The 20,216-nt window shown below is 45.0% G+C and overlaps 1 protein-coding gene across 3 annotated transcripts; it reads left to right on the forward strand.

Moving 5' to 3' along the window:
* The first annotated feature begins 1,002 nt into the window (after window positions 1–1,002).
* Window positions 1,003–18,742, forward strand: PSEN2 (presenilin 2). 3 transcript variants are annotated; one of them, XM_059829124.1, is made up of 12 exons: window positions 1,003–1,015; window positions 1,432–1,505; window positions 6,368–6,564; window positions 7,268–7,497; window positions 8,489–8,630; window positions 9,525–9,592; window positions 10,409–10,629; window positions 11,484–11,582; window positions 13,390–13,467; window positions 15,120–15,239; window positions 15,577–15,695; window positions 17,416–18,742. In XM_059829124.1, exons 3-12 carry the CDS (start codon window positions 6,421–6,423, stop codon window positions 17,569–17,571), a joined length of 1,377 nt encoding a protein of 458 aa, XP_059685107.1. In that variant the 5' UTR covers window positions 1,003–1,015; window positions 1,432–1,505; window positions 6,368–6,420; the 3' UTR covers window positions 17,572–18,742. The 3 variants fall into 3 exon arrangements, with proteins under 3 accessions (XP_059685107.1, XP_059685124.1, XP_059685115.1); XM_059829141.1 differs by having other exon boundaries at window positions 6,368–6,555; XM_059829132.1 differs by lacking the exon at window positions 1,003–1,015 and having other exon boundaries at window positions 1,411–1,505.
* Window positions 18,743–20,216: the final 1,474 nt, after the last annotated feature.

Below are 20,216 nucleotides of genomic sequence, written 5' to 3' on the forward strand. Positions count from 1 at the left end.
CTTTCCCGTTTACTGAAGGCCGTTGATAAGCACTTAAATGTCTTAAAAACACCGGTGTCTCAGTTAGTTACAGGGTAAGAGCCTAAGTTACGGGTGTAAAGCCAGGCATTTTCAAGCAAGTAGTTTAAAATGCCCTTTCACCGGCATTACAAAGGTGACGCGCCCAGCTGTGAGGATGCGGTGGTTAAGCTCGAGGGGAAGCTGACGGTGCCGCACCAGGCAGCTCACTCCTATTACCTGCACACCGCAGTCTTTCCACAGAACCACTTACGGCAGCGCCTGGCCGCTTCACCGCACCAGGGGCCCGCGGCCGGTTTCCCTCGCTACCGCTGAGGGGAGAAGCACCTGACATCGGCGCCCGGTTGCGGGAGCCGCGGCTCCTCCCCGAGCGCTGCCGTTAGGCCCCGGCAGGCCCGCCTACCCCCGCTGCGGACCCCAGCTCCCCCGCGGCAGCTCCCGGCACCACCCACAACGGCCCCACAATGGCGGCTCGGCCACAGCCTCACAGGCTGCCTCACGGCCGGAGGGAGAGGGCGGGGAGGACAGCCTTCCTATTGGCCGTCCCTCTTCCCACCCTTCTCTTCTATTGGAGGAGAGTGGCTAGTGGGCGGGGGTAGGCGCCGAGCGACAGCCGCTGAGGCGAATGGGCGGGCGCGCCCGTCCCCCCCGCGACCGGCGTTGGGGCCGGGGTGCGCCGGAGCCAATGGGAGCGGAGAGGAGCCCGTGTGGTGCCGGGGCCAGGTAGGCAGCGGCGGCTGCTCGGCGCGTCCCGCCGGGCCCCGTCCCCGCCGGGCCCCGTCCCCGCCGGGCCCCCCCGGGCTCTGACAGCCCTCCCGCCGGGACGGGGCCTGACCGGCGGCCGGCGACCGCGCGGGGCTTCGGGGGCTCGGAGTGGCCGCGCTGCTGGAGCAGTGCGAGGCCCCTCCGCTCCGCGCCAGGGCCCGGCAGGGCGGGGGGGGGCGGCGGCCTTGCTAGCTTGTTCTGGTGGAACTTATATACATCTGTCTGTGTGGGTGTGCGTACATACATACGTGTATTTTAATATATGTGCATATTATATATGTGCGTATATATAAAATACCTATATACCTATTATTTTATGTAAAATACCTATTTCATATATGTAAAATACCTATTTCATATATGTGTTTGTGTGTATATATGCGTAAAACACAGGTACCTGTATCTCTGTTTCTCCTGGGCGGTGGCACTCCTGCCTGCAGCCCAGGATTTCATCTGGAAGTGCTGCTGGAAATTCAATGGAAACCTGGTTTTTAAGCATTAGAAAGGGCAGCTGGGGAAAGCGCCTGCATGGGTGCAAGGTCTCCTTCTGGCCTCCTGCACAGTCTCTGGCAGGGTTGTTGGGTTTTTGTTGGGTTTTTGTCTTTTTTTTTTTTAAAAAAAGTGCCTGTTGTCTCTCTTTCTCTCCAGCAGCTGCTGTGTGGGTGGCCGGGCTGGCCATGCGCTTGGACGGACGCGGAAGCTGACCGAGCCCCGTAACCCCGGTGCGTACGCTGTGCCCGCCAGCGGCTCGCGGGGGCACCCGGGGCTCTGCACCCCCGTGGCTGGCCGTCCCCGGTGCCCCGGGCGCTCGGGTAGGACGCGGGAACCCAGCCCCGACGCAGGTGTCCTTGGGTGTCCCCGGTGCGTCACCTCCAGCACTTGCTGGCTCAGATGCCCCCGGCAGTATTAGGGCTGACGCGAGTAGCTGCTCCTGGGCGTGAAGTCTGAGCCAGGCTTTGAGGTTTTACTGGTGTAAGTAGGTCTGCAGGGCTGCGGTGCCTGTATGCTGTGACGAGAAGTTGACTGTTAGTGTATTTGGGCTTAACGCTGGCAAAATAATCCTTCTGACGTTCTTGGGGAGGGTCTAATTTCAGCTTTCCCAGCAAAATAACCCTTTGTGGCTAGATGTTGTGCCTTTCTTGTGGGGCAAAAGAAAGTAGTGTTAGTTCAGCTACCTTGGCATGCCCTAAAAAAGAGAAGTAAGGCTACAAATCTCTACAACTTCCCATAGTATCTCATGTTTTGTTGTTTTTGCATTCTGGGGCTGAAAGTGAACAGCAATTGCAAGTTCTTTTTTGACCACTGAGACAGTGTGTTCCAAGTCCCCGGTCATTTTAGCAGCATGCACATTCTGGCTTTGTTTCTTGGCATGAACCTGGAAATCTTTCCTCCTAATTTTGGCCTCACCACTTAGGATTTCTTAAAAGTTTTTTCCTCTTCTTTGTGTTTACCAACAGCAGTGATTACTACAGCTGAAACTTAGGAGAACATCAGACTGTCAGTGTCAGTCCAAACCTTTCTCTTGATCTAAATATAGCAAAGAAAAACTAATTCTATTAATCTAATTGCCATCAAAGAGAACAATACGTATAAGCAGGAATTTTAACTCTCAAGTGGATTATTAAGTATTCTGCCCGCCTATAGCAGCTGTTCTGTGCTGTATATTGTACTGATATTATTTGTGATGGATGAAATGCACAGCAATGGATTGAGTTTTGTTTGTGTATTTTGTTTGAGTATTTGAGTGATGTTGCAGCATGAAATGAAAAGGCAAACTGAGGCTAGATCCTAATGTTAGTGCGAATTGGCCCAGTTTCATCAAAATCCATAAAGCTGATTTTTTGCAGTTGAGGAAGGAGGTCCTTTGCATGAAGGACATCTGGAACGAGAGAAATGGTAACTCCTGCCCTCCTGCAAGCTTCAGGAGACTGCTGTAAAGCAGGAGTCATCGTATTCCCACCTCAGCTGATCAGTTATAAGAAGTACTTACTACTGACCTAGTTTTTGTCCCCTTTCATTTTTGCCATACGGTTTTGAGAGTTTGGTCTTTTGACTCTTAAACATCCTATGATTTTTGAATAGGACCTAATGGTTTGAATCCATCCACAGAGGAAAAGAGGAAAACCTTGCCTGATACCCTGCAACCTACTGGGTCAGTTTGATGATGGTCTGGCACGTGTTGTTCATCTCCTTTGTTTTCTGTATTTGGTAGACTATGCCCTATAGCTTTCTGTGAATATAGGTACAGCTTGCATTTCCACCCCACCCTGAAAGCTCCTCCTGTTGTTATAGCCAGAAAGGAAGCGGGCTTGTCTCAGCCCTCCATGCTTTCCTTTCCTGAACTGTTCTTCCTCTTTTTCAGCTCAGCCTAGGAAAACACAGTCAGTATGCACTGATGTATTTGGTGTTGTGCGCATGAGTAGGAAAGAAGGTTCCTGTGCTTTCTATTATGGGGTATCCAGCGTCCTTGGGAGGACAAATCATCTCCGTAAGGCCCCCTCCCTTAGTTTAACTGGTGAAATGATATCAGAAGACAGTGTGGCTTTATAACACCCCTTTCTTGGTTGCCTGGTGCTCTGTGGCTCCCTTTCTGTTTGGCAAGCAAGCCCCCAGGGCCAAGGCTTTCTCTTCTTTTGCTCTGCTCAGCCCAAAGGGTGCTGTTGTGCTGGGTAGGTGGGTGTGAGAGTGACCAGGCTGGTCCTTCCTCCCCTGAAGGACAGCCTGCTTCAACCAGAGCTCTCTTCGGCAGCCAGCACAGCCTTGGTGCCAGTTCAAAGTGCAGCTCTGATGAATAAATAGTGGGTTTAGACAAATTCTCTGCTGGGTCCATGGTGGGGCAGAGGGGGAGGGCTGGTGTTCCTGCCTCTGCAAACCATATGTCAAATACCCCTGCTGCCATAGGTGTTGCAGACCTGAGGTGAGGGGGGGCTGGTTGTCTGGGAGTGAGCAGAGGGCTTGCCACCGTAAGGCTCAACCCTGCTGGAAGGGGGACAGCCCAGCGCTCCCTTTCCTCCTGTGCGCTGGCACTGGGGCTGCTTCCATAGCCAGCCGGAGAGCTGGTGCTGCTGGAACCTGGCTCTGTGAAAGCGAAGGAAAACAAGTGCCTATTGTCTTTTGAAAAGAGCTAGACAGCTGATGAGCGCCTGGTGTTGGCACCAGAGAGACAGAGGGTGGTGGGACAACCCCTTTTGGCAGGACCACATATTTAGGTCAGTTTAAGGCAGCTGCGAGTACGGTGTCTGAGGATTTGTTGAGGGCTAGTTGCCACAGGAGCTCCTGTAAAATCCCAGATGCATTGGGGTCTGTTTGTGTCAGCCCTCACTGAAACCAAAGCCTTGTAAACAAGGGACAGTAAAGCTGTGTTCAGGCCTGAGTCTGCCTGCTGACCAGAAGTATTGTTGCATCTTTGCATTTGCCCATATCCTTGTTAGGGGAGAATAACAGAAAATGTCCAGCTTAAAAACAGCTGTATTACACAGAAAAAGAATCTTACATTGTAATAGTGGAGGTTAGTAATTAGTACTGTGTTTTTGCTATTGGTTTAACTCCTCCAGTGGGCATAACTAGGGTGTTGAAAGTAGGCTAATTGGCTGTCCCTTCTAAATCCTCTGCAGAACTGCTCTGTTCATATAGCAAAAATTGTGTTGCAGTTTCTTAAACAGTGGGAGAAAAAGTTCTTTAATGTTTTCATTGGGTTGCTAAAACCTAATGTTAGTCCCAGACTATCAGAGAGTAGATCTTCATTTCTTCCCTAGTCTCCGACATGGGCAGAAGGTTTTGAGAGTTATTTAAATTCCATGGGTCACAGATCCCATGGCATGCATAACTTAACCTGTTCACAGATCCAGAAGTATGTCATGATTGAATGACTTTATGTACCCGACTTCATTAAAGAAGGCCTAAATCCTATAACTAAACCAGAATCTAGGCTTTCAACTATAAATGACGAGCCGCCACATACTCAGTCGGAAGTGGAGATTTCGGGCTCTGTAAGAAATAAGCACACAAATGCAGGTGTCAGGCATCTCACTCAGTAAGAACACAGTATTACTGTGAAGCTGACTGGCCTGGCTCAAGGGCTACCCCTTTGTTTCCTGTAACTGTACCACTTTTATCACTAAAAGAGGAACAAAACTATATGAAATGGCTTGAAGAGAAGGCAGAGGAGGAGCAGATGTCTGAAAAATGTTTCACTTGCGCAGACTGAGTTCACATTCTAACATTTCTTGAAGGTGCCAGATGTGTTGAGGAGGTTGTGAAAGAAAGGGGAATCTCCCATTCCTCCCTCTTTTCTTCCTCCAAAGTGATTTTCAGTTTCTTTAGTGAGAAGCAAGAATATCTCACAGATCTTCGAAGTATCCACTCTGACCTCTCAAGCTGGCTGATAGACGGCACGGTGTACCGGTTAGACTGTGAAGGCATGATTCAGATTTAAGTGACTGCGTCCAAGTCACATGGCTTCTTCAGCTTCCTCTTCCGAGTTGGATATGTTTCCTGAGACACACAGGCTTTTTCTTGCAAGATACTTGGGTAAAATACTGCAGAGGAGAGGAGGTGTTCTTGTAGATACTGCAGCTTTACAGTGCAGTAGAGGTCTGGTTTTGCTTATGGACTGGTGGCTGAGAATCAAATGGTGACTGAATTATCCTTATTTACTCAGTTACTTTGTTAAGCTGACTTAATAAAGGCTAAAAGGAATTTTCCTTTAGAGCTTCGTGAAATGCTGGCTTTAAGGCTGTTTTGCAGTATCTAGGGCAGTGCACTCCTCTCTGGTGTCTAGAAAGAAGAGCTGTTCCTTTTCTCTCTGCACTGTGCCACTGCTTTGCTTGTTTTTCTGCACAGTAGTAGGTGGAAAGAGGCCAAACATTTCCAGCCCCCACTTTTATACTCCAAGTTGTTGCCTATCCAAGTAGTTTTGCTTTTAATCACAAAGCAACTTAAGGGAAAACAAAAAAAGTGGCTCACCTAAGGAGACACGTCTTTCCCTTTCTACACGAACCTCTCCTTGTCCATGGGCAAAGAGAAGGACTGCTTATGAAATTCATCTGGTTAATAAACAGTCATAACAGGGAAGACAGCATGTAACTCCTGGTTAGCGGCTTACGTAAAGCCAAGGCTCCGGGTTACTAAGAAACCTGCTACCTGCCGATGCTTGTGGGAGTGTTGTGTAAGAGCTGAGCTCTCTCAGCTTTCTAGCAGGCAGCCAGTATTTGAGGTGAAGCTTTGTTTGGCCCATGCAAAACAAACACTAAGCACTGAGAAACCTCCTTTGTGAAAGTCAAGGTGTACTAATGGGAGAGGGAAAATAGAGGCAGCAACTGTGAAAGCTGTGGCAAAGAAGTAGTATTAAATTGCTTCATTGCTGCATTTTGCTGTTCTCCTTGACTGCAAAAGTCACCGTGACTTTAACTGAATGGATTGTCATGCCTGGGGTGAGAGCAGGTTAGATCAGCTGTTAGAAAGAGACAGAGTTCCATAGCGTGCTGTAGCCTCCCTGCTGAAATTGTGTCTCCTCTTCAGACTTCCAGTTGTTTGCACCGGTGTTCACTGTTTCTCATTCCTTCTGCTCTGCTTGTCCCCTCAGCCTTGAGTAGTGCTTGGCTGTCCTCCTCCTGAGTGCTCCCTGGGAAAGCGATAATGATCACATTCATGAACAACTCGGACAGCGAGGAGGAGCCCTGCAATGAGAGAACATCCCTGATGTCCGCAGAGAGCCCTCCAGTACCTTCCTACCAGGATGGCCTGCAAGCCTCAGAAGCAGGGGAAGTGCAGGTACATAGGGTACGTATGCGTCCTTCCCGGGGAGTGAAGAAATGGGGTATGATGATAGATGTAGTCCTGCTACCCCTCGGTCCCTCCCAGCAGATTGGCTTCTAGGATTGGCTTTGGCCAGCGCTTCTCTGGTGTCAGTCTCTCGGCCAGCAGCAGCAGTGCCTATTCCTATTTCCTCCACTGTGACTTTCCCCCCCTTTTTATCTCCGTATATACTCCTCCCTTTTCCTTCCTTTTGGTAAAGATACAGGCTTTTAATCAGGACCTGATGCACATACAACTCTTGCAGGATATCCTTTTCAGCCTTCTTGTTTTGCCAGAAACCGTTTGTCTGCTCTGGTCAAATGCAGCAAATGTTAGAACAGAATCTAGTCCTGCTGCCAGCAGAGCAGCAGGATAAAGCAAGCACAGCATTGCTGTGGGAGGAGGAACTGATCAAGCTTATGCCACCTCAGATGACATTTCTTCTGTCTCAGTTCTGTGCAGCTTGCCCTTCATGTGCATGTGTCCATCTATATAGTTGGACTTGAAGAGGCCCTTAGATATTCATGGTTTTGGTTTAAAAACTCCATTGCAGCCTGTTTGTAGTGGAATTTCTAACTGTATTCTTCAACTGGTACCTTCCTATTAGGAACAAGTTGAAATATGATGGAATGAAGCTTTGAACACAAAGAAAATAAAGTCTTACATATTTGCTAATATTTCTTTTCAGAAGAGGCGAACGGGTAGCAGCCGTAGCCCTAACAATATTGCTGATGGGGATGTGTCTGACTCGCGTGTTCCAGTGAGAGAAAGCGCCTTGGAAAATGAAGAGGAGGAACTGACTCTGAAATATGGAGCAAAGCATGTAATCATGCTCTTTGTGCCTGTCACCCTTTGTATGATTGTTGTCGTCGCCACCATAAAGTCAGTGCGCTTCTATACGGAGAAAAACGGGCAGCTGTAAGTGGGGTCTTCAAAACAGCCTCTGAGTACGTGGGATCCCTAGCTTTACACATGTTCCACGCACGCACATCTGTGTACACAGAGTGCTTCCTTGGCAGGTTGGGAGAACCTTTACGCAGCTAAAGGTGGCTGCGTAAACATGCAAAGATCTTACCAAAGTATGCTACGTTCACCTGTGTAAGTCTTTCCATGCCTGCATTATACTGATTCATTAGCACTGTCATTAGGGCACCTTAAGCGAAGCCTGTGAGCAGCCTAATAATGAAGCTGCTTCATACTGCGGCATAAAAGGCCCAGGCTGAACTCCTGGTCTGTTCACCCACTAGCTGGCAGCAGTCAGGGAATAGCATGTTCATTCGGATGAGTGTCTCATTTCCTAATGACATTTCTGGTTCCTAAAGACTCATGGTGTGGATACGTAATTCCATCCAGCTGTGGCTGACTGTGCCTGAGAGCACTCCTGGGGCTCTAACTGTGCTTCACGCGGCAGGGGGAGAAATGGGGACTGTGGTCCCTTGAACTGAACCAAAGAAAACAAAATGGGTGGGGGTGTGGGATGATGAGAAGGGATAAAAGAGTCCAAAACTCTCCTACCAAGTGTGAAAAGAAAGGGTCCCCCCGCTTCAGGACAGCACCTGGGATGTATCCTTATAGTTATCATGGAGAGGGTCCAGAGCACGCAATAAAAATTCGTGGCCGGGAGAGAAGTTATGAAACTTAAATGAAGTCATTTATACTCTAGGTCTTTTTGTTTACAGCTCTGCCAGCCACAGCTTCTCTGTAGGAATGTGCTTTTGATAGAGACCACTAATCTTTAGTTGATAATTAACTGGAGCCCAGCCCCTTCAGAGGCTACATCTCATGTTTGCTGTCCTTGGCAGTCATACCTCCCTTTCTTTCCCCCACACAGAGAGGTCTGGTTTTATCTTGGGGTGGTTAGTTAGAAGAAAATATATGTACTTTACATGGCTTTTGCTTTATATTGCAGGATCTACACCCCTTTCAGTGAGGATACCCCATCTGTGGGCCAGCGTCTCTTGAACTCGGTGTTGAACACCATCATAATGATCAGTGTCATCGTTGTAATGACCGTGTTCCTCGTTCTGCTCTATAAATATCGCTGCTACAAGGTAAAGCATTCATGCCAGAGCCTTTTCCACCTATATGCTGTGAACCTGAGTTCAAGTGGGGCTTGCGTGTCAGTGAGAAACACAGGCACTGCAGTGGCTAGTCCGCATCGTAGTCATAGCAAGAATCATATTGTACAGAAGCCTTTGTCAGTGGCGGTAGAGCTGTGTGCCCGAATATGCTTTGCTGTTATTTTGTTACTAGTGGTAGGCTCTTAAAAATGAGGCCTGCTACTCTGTGTTAGTCAGGTCTGAGTCTTCTCCCTCTAATCAAAAAGTTTTGCAGTTCGTACTTATGAACGAAGTTGTACCATTTACTGTGAATGCCTTCTCAGAAGTTTCAGACAAGCTTTGTGGGAGCTGGTATTCTTCCTGCCTGTGGAGGTTCTGATGGAAGGGGACAAAGCTTGGAGGGAAGGGCACATTCAGGTTTTGCAGTGCCCAGGGAGTTGTTGTATGTGATACCAGCCCAGCATTTGAGCAGTGGCCAGTGCCGCTTTTTAAACTTGGCCCCGAGATGGATTTATTGTACAGCCTTGGGCAAACCTCTCCTCCTCCCCGCCAAGCAGAGAGAATGTGCTTACCTGTCTTGGCTAGGAGTCATTATGGAGACCCATGGAAATGGATATGAAAGAGACTAAAAAAACCCAACCAAACCAGTAAAAACAAACACCAAGGGATAGAATATAAAATGTAAGAGTTCGGGAGAACTGGGAGCAACTGGCTGTCCCTCTTTCCTCACTGGCAGTGGGGAAGGCAGGGTCTTTGGAAACTGGAGGAGGAGTGAAAGAGGAGACTGTTGGACAATAGGAAGCTCTGTCAATAGTGCACGCAACACTGCGACCCGTGTGAGGAGGAACAGCCCCTTCAATCACTGTCTCTTCTTGCCCTTGATAGTTCATCCATGGCTGGCTCATCCTGTCCTCTCTGATGCTGCTCTTCCTCTTTACCTACATTTATCTCGGGTAAGTGGGAACGGTGCAGGTAATCTGGCAGTTCAGGGCTCCCTCACCTCTGCGGAAAACCCCCAACTTGAACAAGGAAAGGAATGTCTCCCCTTCTCCAAATGGATGTTTAAAAATTGTTAGAATAAAATAGCTTTCTTTTTTAAAAAATAGAAAATTGGGTCTTTAACAGGCAGTGCCTGATTTTTACAGTGCCTACTCTACAAAAATCACTGGGAAGTGATACCACAAGCATGAAATGAACAGGCTGAACCTTGTGTTACAGAGGCCCTGAGTTACACATTGAGAAGCAAGTGGAAAGGAACTTTATCTGCCGAGTTGGTTCTCGGTTTTGTCTTGCCTTTTTCTTAGACTACGTTGTTTCAAGCTCATTCCCTTAGCTCCCAGCTCAGGTAGAACCAAGCTTTTAACTTGCTGGTGACACTTGTTAAAACTTTCCATCTTCAACTGTGAGCATCATGCATCTGGTGGGATGACTCTTACATGACTTCTTTGCTGCAGACGGTCATGTAGCTGCAGGCCTATGTTCAGTTAAGACTTGAAATCCTGTCTGCTCCAAGCCTTGGAATCACTGTTGACCTCGGGACTAAGGCAGTGTGGCGCTTGCCTGCGCACACAGCATGTCCATCTCCTGCGGGAGAAACAGAGAGCTAAAAGCAGCAATTGGCCGCAAGGCAGGTTCCCCCTTCATGATAAGGGATGCTTCTATCCTGCTTCCTCCTGGTGTAGTAGGAGGCTTGTTTAACTATGGCTAGTAGGATGCTTTGCATGTCAGTTGCTTTTATTGCTTAGCTAAATTTTCTTGTTGTATTCCAGTGAAGTATTGAAGACATACAATGTGGCCATGGATTACCCTACTCTGTTCTTAGTCATCTGGAATTTTGGAGCTGTTGGAATGATTTGCATACACTGGAAAGGTCCCTTGCAGCTCCAGCAAGCATATCTCATTATGATCAGTGCTCTGATGGCACTGGTTTTCATTAAGTATCTACCTGAGTGGTCAGCATGGGTGATTCTAGGAGCAATCTCCATCTACGGTAAGTCTGGGTTGTGACTCTCAAGGTGTGGCTCATGGAGAGGTAACTCTGAGGTAATCTTGGGATTGTGTATGTCATTCAGAAAACAACTCTATGGTGCTAACAGCTTTAGAAAGAGGCAGATGGGCAATTAAGTTGAGTCCCTGGCTTGTCTCTTGCTAACGTGTTCATGTAGGTACTGTACCCCTACCATGTCTTTTGAAGTGGAACACCCAGTCAGGGAAGTACCGAACCACATCTGACTGCATGGTAGGGGTGGTTGGATTTCTATCAGTAGGAACCTGATAGTCTTGCAGGTTTTGCTTACAGTTATTGAGAGATCGTGGATTTTGGTATGAGTTAAAAGTTTCAAGAGAACCTGCAGAACAAGAGGCAGCTGGGAGGTAACATTCAGATTGGTGAGGAGCTCTGATGGAGGAGAGACGGTAGGCAAAGAGGAACTGGACCAAAGGCCTTCATTCATGTGAAACATAGGGTAGGTGTACGTAGTGATGGATTGTGGAACGTGAACAAAGTACCCCCAGTCCTCCTCTAATTAAATTTAACACCTCGATGTAATGCTGTCATCTACTTTCAAAGAAATAATGTGGTATTCTCAAGAGGCTTTTTATAGGATTAGCAAAAGGAAAGCTCTTATTATTACGTTAAGCCTGGGGGATGGTATTTTAAGTGAACAACATCTTCAGGGACTAGAACAGCTAGTTATGCAAAGTGGCAGAAACTGCCATTCAGGAAATCATGCAGTTAATATCGATAGATGTAATTTTGAGGGGAGAATAGCTTTTTAAAGATAAAGAATGTAAAATATGCATGATAGTTTGAGATGAGATTGTCTGGCCCTTTTCTCTTTGCAGATCTGATGGCTGTTCTCTGTCCCAAGGGGCCACTGAGAATGTTGGTAGAAACTGCCCAGGAGAGAAATGAGCCCATTTTTCCTGCATTAATATATTCCTGTGAGTAAGATTAGAATGTTAATGTTTTTAACCAGATTAAACTTGCAACCTATTTCTGTGTCGAACCAAAGAGCACTATTGTAGTTACTTTCTTGCCCTAAGATTGGTGCGCATTTTATGCTCTGGAACAGACCATTTGTAGGAGGCCTTGTTTATCAGTTACAATGGTGCTAAATCTAATTAGCCCAAGGGAGCCCACATTTGAACATTTCAGCTTCACAAGGCAAAAGTAGATTTATCCTTTTGTGAATACAGCGCAACACATGCCCCTTTGTTCTGCATACAAAAACCTGTATTAGATGGACAGTAGTGTTTGCAAAGTTCTGTGATTAGATGATGCTTGCTCACTAACACTTATTCCTTGTGCATACACTTTATAGACACACTTTAAACATGTGATGAGGTTCCATTCTTCCTGTAGCCGCGTCTTGCTCTGTGCACTGTATGGATGGCAGTGCTTAGAATATATTTGCTTTATTGTTCATTGTGTGGCTGTTGACTTTGTAAAGGGTTCTATTCAAGTATTGCTCTGCGAACAAAATCAGTCATCTCTTCCCTGGCTTTCTTGGGCTGTTTAACTATGATGGTGTCTGGTGCCCTTATCCACAAAGGTATATACGTGCTTAAGATTAAGATAGTTGGAAGGCAAGCGACTCATGGGACCTGGACTCAAGTGCTTCATGGGCCTCAGTGACTTTTTCATTACATTGCTTGTAAGATGGATGGGCATTTCCAAATGTTGGGTGCTAAGCTGAGGATGCCTACAACATGATTGATCCATTTTTTTTTTTTTTTCCCCCCAAGCATTTAATGGTATGTAAATGCTTTCATATGTTCCAAGCAGAGCTTCTGTTGGCTTCAGCTGACCTCCCTTTTACTGGAGATTCTGTTATACTGACCTGAGACAATCTATGTGATGCGTCTCATGTGTTTTAGTTAACAAATGAGAGTTTCTCTAAAGGAGAATGCAATTCAACAAGTAATAAATACTGAACAAAAAGTTCCTGTGCAGAACATCAGTGTCTCCATTGCTAGACCACATTCTGTGGCTCCCTCTAGATGCAAAAACATCACCTTGGCTGAGCTTGTAGTGGAAAAGCAGGCTCTGTGTTTGCCTCGGCTTATTTTGTTTAGTTTAGCTTCTATAAAAACAGGAAGACTGATGCACACTTAAATAAACAGCTTATATGAATTCCCTTCCACTGATTTCAGAATGGTTTGTATTCCTTTTTAATTTAGGGATCCATCTCAATAATAAACCCCCAAACATCCTTCAGTTGTTCTTGTAACCAAAACAGAAATAGCCAATATTTTGACAGGAAAGAACTAAAACAAACGGGCAGAGAGAAAACTGGCATTCTGACAACTCCTGCATATCCCTTGCTTGTGTTCTTTACCTTTAGCAGAGCATGAGGAGTAAGCGAAGTTAACCTCTGGTTACCTTTTGCACTACCATCATTTCCTGGGCAATTGCTTTCTTTGAAGAGAAGAGCCAGAAACCAGGAAGAAAACAAAGAAGATGAGGACCCTAGTTCTGGATTTTGGCTTTCTTTAGCCTACAGAGAAGACTATACTGACTCTTAGCTATTTGTGCTCTGGGACTTTCTTAAAAACTGAGTGGATGCACTGCCTTAATTTTCTCCCATCTTGCCATCTAAGTGCCTAGGGAAACCAACTAAGAGTGAGTGTTTTAAAAGCATTTACAGTGGCAAGGGCTTGTATTTTTAGGGACAGCTGCATACTTAGCTCCTCTGAGCTTTAGTGACCCATGTTTTACGCAGCTGATTACTTTCTCTCTTTCTTCTAGCTGCTATGATATGGACAGTTGGAATGGCAAAGCCAGACACAGCAGCAAGAGGACCAAGTCAGCAGACGTGGGATGCAGGTTTGCTTGCATGTCACTCTTCTATACAGAGCACTGTCCCATGGAAGTAATGTGTGTGTTTGAGACTGCAAATAAATGTAAGCCCCTGAACCCATGGATGCATTTTTCTTCCAGTGTTGCTACATTAATTACAGAACTCAGTGATGTTCTGAAACCTGCTGTTTGGACTGGCAGCAAAGATGACCAGACAATGTAGGCAGCTCCAGTATTCAGGCTGCCTTTAGTTAAAAAACAACCAAACCAACCAGCCAACCAAAAAACCAAACAAAAGTGCTGTCTAAGACACATCTTCAGATGTACTGAAGTCAAAGCTGAAAGTGGGCTAGTGGGGGTTTATATTTTTACTAGCTGGGTGTGGTAAATTACAACATAGGCTCATAAATATAATGCCGATGAGCTGTGAAGTGTGTTGCAGTGTGTTGCATTCAGGCCACTGCCATGGAACAGATATGCTTGTACCTAGCTGTTAAGTGCAATAGAACTTACCTTGCCAAAGAAAATGAGTCTTTACATTTACCCTTGGGTGAAGGCTTATGTTTGGGCAGTTATCCAACAGTAGCTGATGTGTTCCAAGTTCACCTTCTAGCTAGTCCTGTGGTAATTTGTGTGCCTTTGCTTTTATCTTCTTGAAATGTAAGTTAAACTGCAGTTTTGAAGGTGATTGAATAAAATCTGACTTATGGTATTGGGAGGATTTCCCGTCTGGTCCTGTTGCGCTTCAGAGATGACAATACCTTTTTATGTTAAAGCAATAAATGTATGCTAAGGCTTGATAACTGAACAAGCTGCTTATTTCAGGATAAAGCAGCTGACATACTAACAAACCGCAGGGACACAATCCTGCTTTGAAACTGGACACTGAGCAGGAGCAAACTACATGCTGAGGCATACAGAATACCACTGTGGAAGCTCTGTGCATCCCATATCACAGTCTGCTCGCAGCGGCAGCATCCCGTCAGACTGTCGTGGACTGGAAAGTTTGTATGAGTGCTTCTGAAAAACAGGAACTGTCAGACAGAGTACTATATCACAGACTGGCTACTTCCAGAAGCACTACCAAGGGCTCTGTTAGATGTGTTTCACAGGACAAAAAAAAATTTAAATCCGTGAACAACAAAACGTGTCCACTTACTACATGTGAACACCCAGCCCCAATGTCAATGTGATTCAGGGCAGAACTTTTCTCATAAATGGCAGTCCTCTTAGTCATCCATTTTTGTCATACTACCAGTTAAGGAATACCTGAGCACCTCCACCCCAAAGATACAACAATGTGGGAGTGCATATTAATTTTACTTGGTTTTACTTGTCATTCTAGCCTGTGCAGAGCCATGCTTAGTTCTGCGTACGTACTCGCTTGTTAAAGCCATTGAACTCCTGGGTAGCTGCCAAAGAAGCTGTGAACACGTACCCTTCCGACTGTTTCAAATAATAACACACGTGTTTTCCTCAAAGCCACTAAATATCTCTGCTTGAACTGGTCCTGATGATCACACCTCCAAGAAACAAAGGGCTTACCCATTCCAGAGCTGCTTCGCTGAAATGTGGATTTCATGTGTTAAAACAAGTTATAAATGCAGCTACCTGTTGTGTTTGTTTTTTTCTTTTTTTTTTTTCATCCGCTCTCCTTGGCCTATTTTTGTGGAACCAAGCTGAGGAGGGGAGAGAGAACCACAGGAGCCCTTCACACGCAGACTCTCAGATGTCGGAGACGAGGAGTCCTCTTCCAACCCGCCCCGTGACTTCTTTCGAGGAGCTCGAGGAGGAGGAAAGTAAGGGAAGCTTCGTACCTTGCTTTCAGTGTAGTCAGAGTCAGCACCTGGCATTTTACTTATTGTGGTTAACACTCTATTACCCAGTTTGGCCTAATTGCAGTTAACTTGAAGAGTTGTGACTTGTTAAGCAACAAAGATCTTGAGTCTGACTCTGCATTACTTCTTGCTGCTGCAGTATCTGTTCTGGGATTTGGGTTCCAGTGACATTTCTTGGCTATGCGGATAATTTAAGTAGGAACCTTCACCTGCTCCCCAGGGGACAAGAATTTGTTTAGGAGGAAGCTGAACAGCAGGAGCAGAATTAACACTTGTTTTCTTTTTCCACTTCTCTCAGGGGGTGTGAAGCTGGGCCTTGGAGACTTCATATTTTACAGTGTGCTTGTTGGGAAAGCAGCTGCCACAGCTAGTGGAGACTGGAATACTACGCTAGCCTGCTTTGTAGCTATTCTCATAGTAAGTGAGCAAGCTTTTAAAAACTCAGTTCCAGCCTGTTTAGCACAGCGGTGTTGCCGGAAGTACTAGCAGCTGAGCACTGCTAAATCTCTGCAGGTAACATGCTGGGTGTTAAGGAGAAACCACCAGTGGATTTCCCAGCCCAGGGCTCTGTCTATAAAGACAGGCTTTAAACAGCCTCTGGGGGAAGCTGAATGATATGGGCTGGGAGGGAGGATTCCTCGGAGCAGAGCCAAGTGTGGAGATGGTGGGGGTGAAACAGCCCCAGGGAAAACAGTTACAGCTGAACTGTTAGTGTGTTTGCTTCAGCTCTAGAGACTGGGGACTTCTGTTGGCCGCAAGTGTCAATATTATGAACTCCACATTGATTAGCGGGTGTAGTTGAAAAGGTTAACTCCTTTTGCTAAGGAGAACGGCTAAATAAGAGCATTAAGACCTATCTTGTTCCTGTATTCACGCTGGAAAAAACAGGAAGGAATGAGACTTAAAAATCCATGGCAGTTATCAGTAAAAGCAGATGACAATCATACTGTAACTGCTTAAGGACTTGGTCCTGCCAGGTCTAATGACCACACGCTGTTGAGCTTCCACCTAGGTAGAAAATAATTACTAAGAACTTGCTGTTTACACCAGTATCCTCATGGAAACTAACCAGAAGGGCAACAGGAGGAGTTTTAGAAGAAGAAATTAATTAGTTGCTAGTTTTAGAAGAAAATTAATTATCCCATCCTTCTTGGGCCTCCATTTCCCTACTTAGATCCCAAGGACTGTGAAAGACGGTGACTTTCACTTGTGAAGATCATGGATCAAAAAGCATGAGAGCTAGAAATGAGCTAACTTAAAAGTGTGTTGAGTGTAGCTTTCCTACCTCACAGGTCAGAGAAACCTATCGCATCACCTAGCTCTATATCCTGGGGTCTGGCACAGGATCCCTTCACTGGGGGGGAATGCTCTCTCTTGTCTGTCCGTGAGGCCAAATGCCCCATTCTGTTTCTTTTACGGTGCTGTTAAAATTTCTGGAGCCTAGTGTCTCTGAAGTTTTGTCATCGTGGAGGAATTAAAAAGGACTCAGATGAGAGAAGGAATCCATACCTAAATGCACTTAGCCATACTGTCTACCCAAAATGTACAAAAGCTTTCACTTGTGCTCCAAAAAAACAGATCTTGGCCTGCTATCCAGATAAAACCAGAATTCATGGATCACAGTAAGCAATCCACTCAAAAGAACAGCAGTGGATATTTTGTTTTGGGTTTTTGTTCTGTTTTTACTCCAAGAGACCTTGAAAACTGGGAAGGTGTTAGAAGTACGTTTCGCTGTGTATTAGTCCTCCAGTGAAACTCCTTATCTGTGCAGTTCACCAGGATTCAAGTGCTTTTATCTGCTGGATCAGTACTTCATACATAATGGCGCAGAACAGAATGTAAAATAATCTGTAAATAAATTAACCTCTTGGGGTCAGCTCTATGTCAGCACTAGCTCTTTATACCACTTTCTCAGCAGACAGCTGTGCTCGAGATTGCTGAATACAATACCTGGCCAACTTGTGTGAAAGACGAAGGTGTGGGCAAACGTATCTCATGCCAGTGGTGGCTCAGGCAGGCTTCAATTGCTGTACAGTGTATATAGGTTATTATTTGTATATTAGTTTGTTGATGACAGATATGTTTCTGGGCTTCTGACTATATCTCCTTGTGTTTTTTATTCTCTTCTCTCTGGCAGGGTTTATGCTTAACTCTTTTATTACTGGCTGTTTTTAAGAAAGCACTGCCTGCTCTTCCCATCTCCATCACCTTTGGCTTGGTCTTCTACTTCTCGACAGACAACCTTGTGCGACCTTTCATGGACACCCTGGCCTTCCACCAGCTATATATTTAGAAGTAGTGGGAGTTAGAGGGTTCTTTTTAAAGCTTTGCTGTGAAGTACAGTACACTGTTTGGAGTAAGTCATAAAGTTTTACACTTAGTGCCATATATTTGTAAGGAAAACACTAACTCTGTGACACGATGTGTACTAAAAATCTAGTAGTTACATGTTGAACTGAGATTTTTCACAGGACTCTTGGACTCCAGTGAAAAGCCTGTCTCATTGCTGATGTCAGAGCATTACTTTTATGTTATTTGATGTGCACGCTGGCTGTTGTGAGCACAGAAACCTGTATGTAGCATGGGACACTGGAGAGGTAAAGGGTCTGATCTGTGCTTCCAGAAGCTAAGGTGTTTTAGCCCTGGAATTGCAGCCAACTTTAACTGGACTCTACAATTGCTAACGCTTCACACTTTTGAAGTGTTGTGCAAATACGAGGTGCAAGTAAGTAGTACTTGTAATTAGAAAAGTGTAGCAGTCAGCACGCACAGAACAGAGCAGTGCGTTACACCTGGTCGTGAGCATTAGAGAGGTGAGGCTGAACTTCATAAGCTGGCCTCTGTGCACACAACTTCTGTTGAAATTGCCCCAAATGCCTATTTATTCTGACCTGTGCGAGATACAGTGAGCCATGATGGATCTAGACAGGATGTCAGTGGTGGGACGTTTAAACACCAAGCTTCTGGTTCTGAGCGCATCCACTACTGCAGCTAACAGCTGAAGGCAGGGCTACCCATTCCAGCACATCAGATCCTCGGCGTGGGAAGACAGATACTTTTTCCTGTCTCCTCCCAGCATTTTATCTTTCTGGAAATCTTTTTCTGGATCCATACTGCAATCCTCAAATTACCGTAAGGTGGAAATTACTGCACAACTCCAGTAAATCAGTTGACCTGTAACTTCTTGTGTGTATTTCTGGTCTCATTTCTGTGCATTGTTGTAACCACTCCAAGGGAGGCTTTACCTTCCTTTTATGAAGAGGTCCTCTTACACTGACTGAGACTTGGTTTACCTAGTTTTTGGTACTGTTTAAAGATTATTTTTTTTATTACAAATTTTAAAATAGCTATTTACTGTCAAAAGGACTCTTTTGGAAATACCCTGTCATAGTTTGTATCAAAATATGGGTGTGCAAACTTTAATCTGCTGTTACATTACTCTACATAAAGCATCATTAATGCTAGGAATATTTACAGAGCCTCATGTGAGTTCATTAATAAAAAAATCACAGTGCTTGTTGCCAGTAAGTAATACAGGTCTGACTGAACCTTACTGTTTTCTCACCTTTTAAAATAATTTTATTTCTACTCTGAGAGTCGTTTTTTTAGAAATAGCCAAGTTCTGTGATTTTTTTCTTTTCTAATTACTTGAGTGTCTGTTATGCAAACAAGCCCTGTTTTCTTTGACAGCTGATCAATGTCAGTGTTTCAAAATGTAACATTATGCAAGGTTTTGTGAATAATGCAATGTCATTGGGAGATGCAGAATTTAATCTCTGAAAATACTTTTTAGATAAGGCTTTGAACTACGCGTTTTTAAGGTAGTGCTTTTTCCAATAGATTTGTTCAAGCTAATCCACTTTGATATTTAACAAGGACATTACACGGGTGATTCAAACAAATTTTTAAAAAGCATGTAAGGGTTTTTACGAGTTGTGGGTGTGTCTCAGTTTGGACAAGTAAGTAATTCTTGCTCTTTGTTTAGTTTTTTGTCTGCATTTCTTACGTTTGCAATGTTTGGACTTAACAGCTGCAGACAGTTAATTATTACTAAAAGGTATTTCCTTTGGAAAATCATTAGAGCTCTGCTGATTTTTAAGGTTTATGTGAGAGTTGGTTTTTCTTTTTATTTGTTTGTTTTGGGGGTTTTTTGTGTTTGTTTTTTTAAACTGAAACAGTTATGGGGCCAAATCAGAGTACAATCACTTGCAAACATGATTTTACTTTTTGCATTGCATGGTGTAGAGAGGAAGTGAACTATTTATATGTACTAGAAGAAAAATCCTGCTTGGCTTAACAGGGTTGTAGCATATTGTTAGAAACAATTTATTTCTATGAAAGCAGAGTTGATATTTGAAGGGAACTGGGGAGGTATCTTCAAATATTGAAGGATCACTACTGGAGCTGGTGGTTTTCTGCAGATTTGTGCATGCCAAAGATTGGCCATACACTGAGCAGATCTGCATAACTTACAAAAATTGTAATTTAAAAGGTAACTGAGCAACAGATTCTGTCAGTGCAACAAAATGTATTGTCCTGGTGAATGTCCAGTATATCATGTATATACTGGAGTGGTTTTAATTGTGTACAAGTTCATATGTATTTACTACAAATATACATATTCACTGTGTGTGTTTATGTGTGTATATACACACAAATTTTAAAATGATATTGAGTGATTTCTCACCTCATTGGACATTTTCACCTGTGCATAAAGTGAAGTTTTGTTTGTGATGTTAACATTGTGCAGCATGGCCTGAGATGTGAAAATGGAGAGGGCAGGATTTACTATACCCCCTAGTTGGCTACTACATGAGATACTGACTCGGTGACCCAGCAACTTGAATGAGCAAAGCGTTTGTCTGTCTACTGTGTTCATTCACTGTTTTCAGCTTGGCTGCATGCTCTGCTGAACTGCAGTCTCTTTCACCCTGAAGA

Source organism: Gavia stellata, chromosome 2, assembly GCF_030936135.1.
Source record: "Gavia stellata isolate bGavSte3 chromosome 2, bGavSte3.hap2, whole genome shotgun sequence".
Lineage (NCBI taxonomy): Eukaryota > Metazoa > Chordata > Aves > Gaviiformes > Gaviidae > Gavia > Gavia stellata.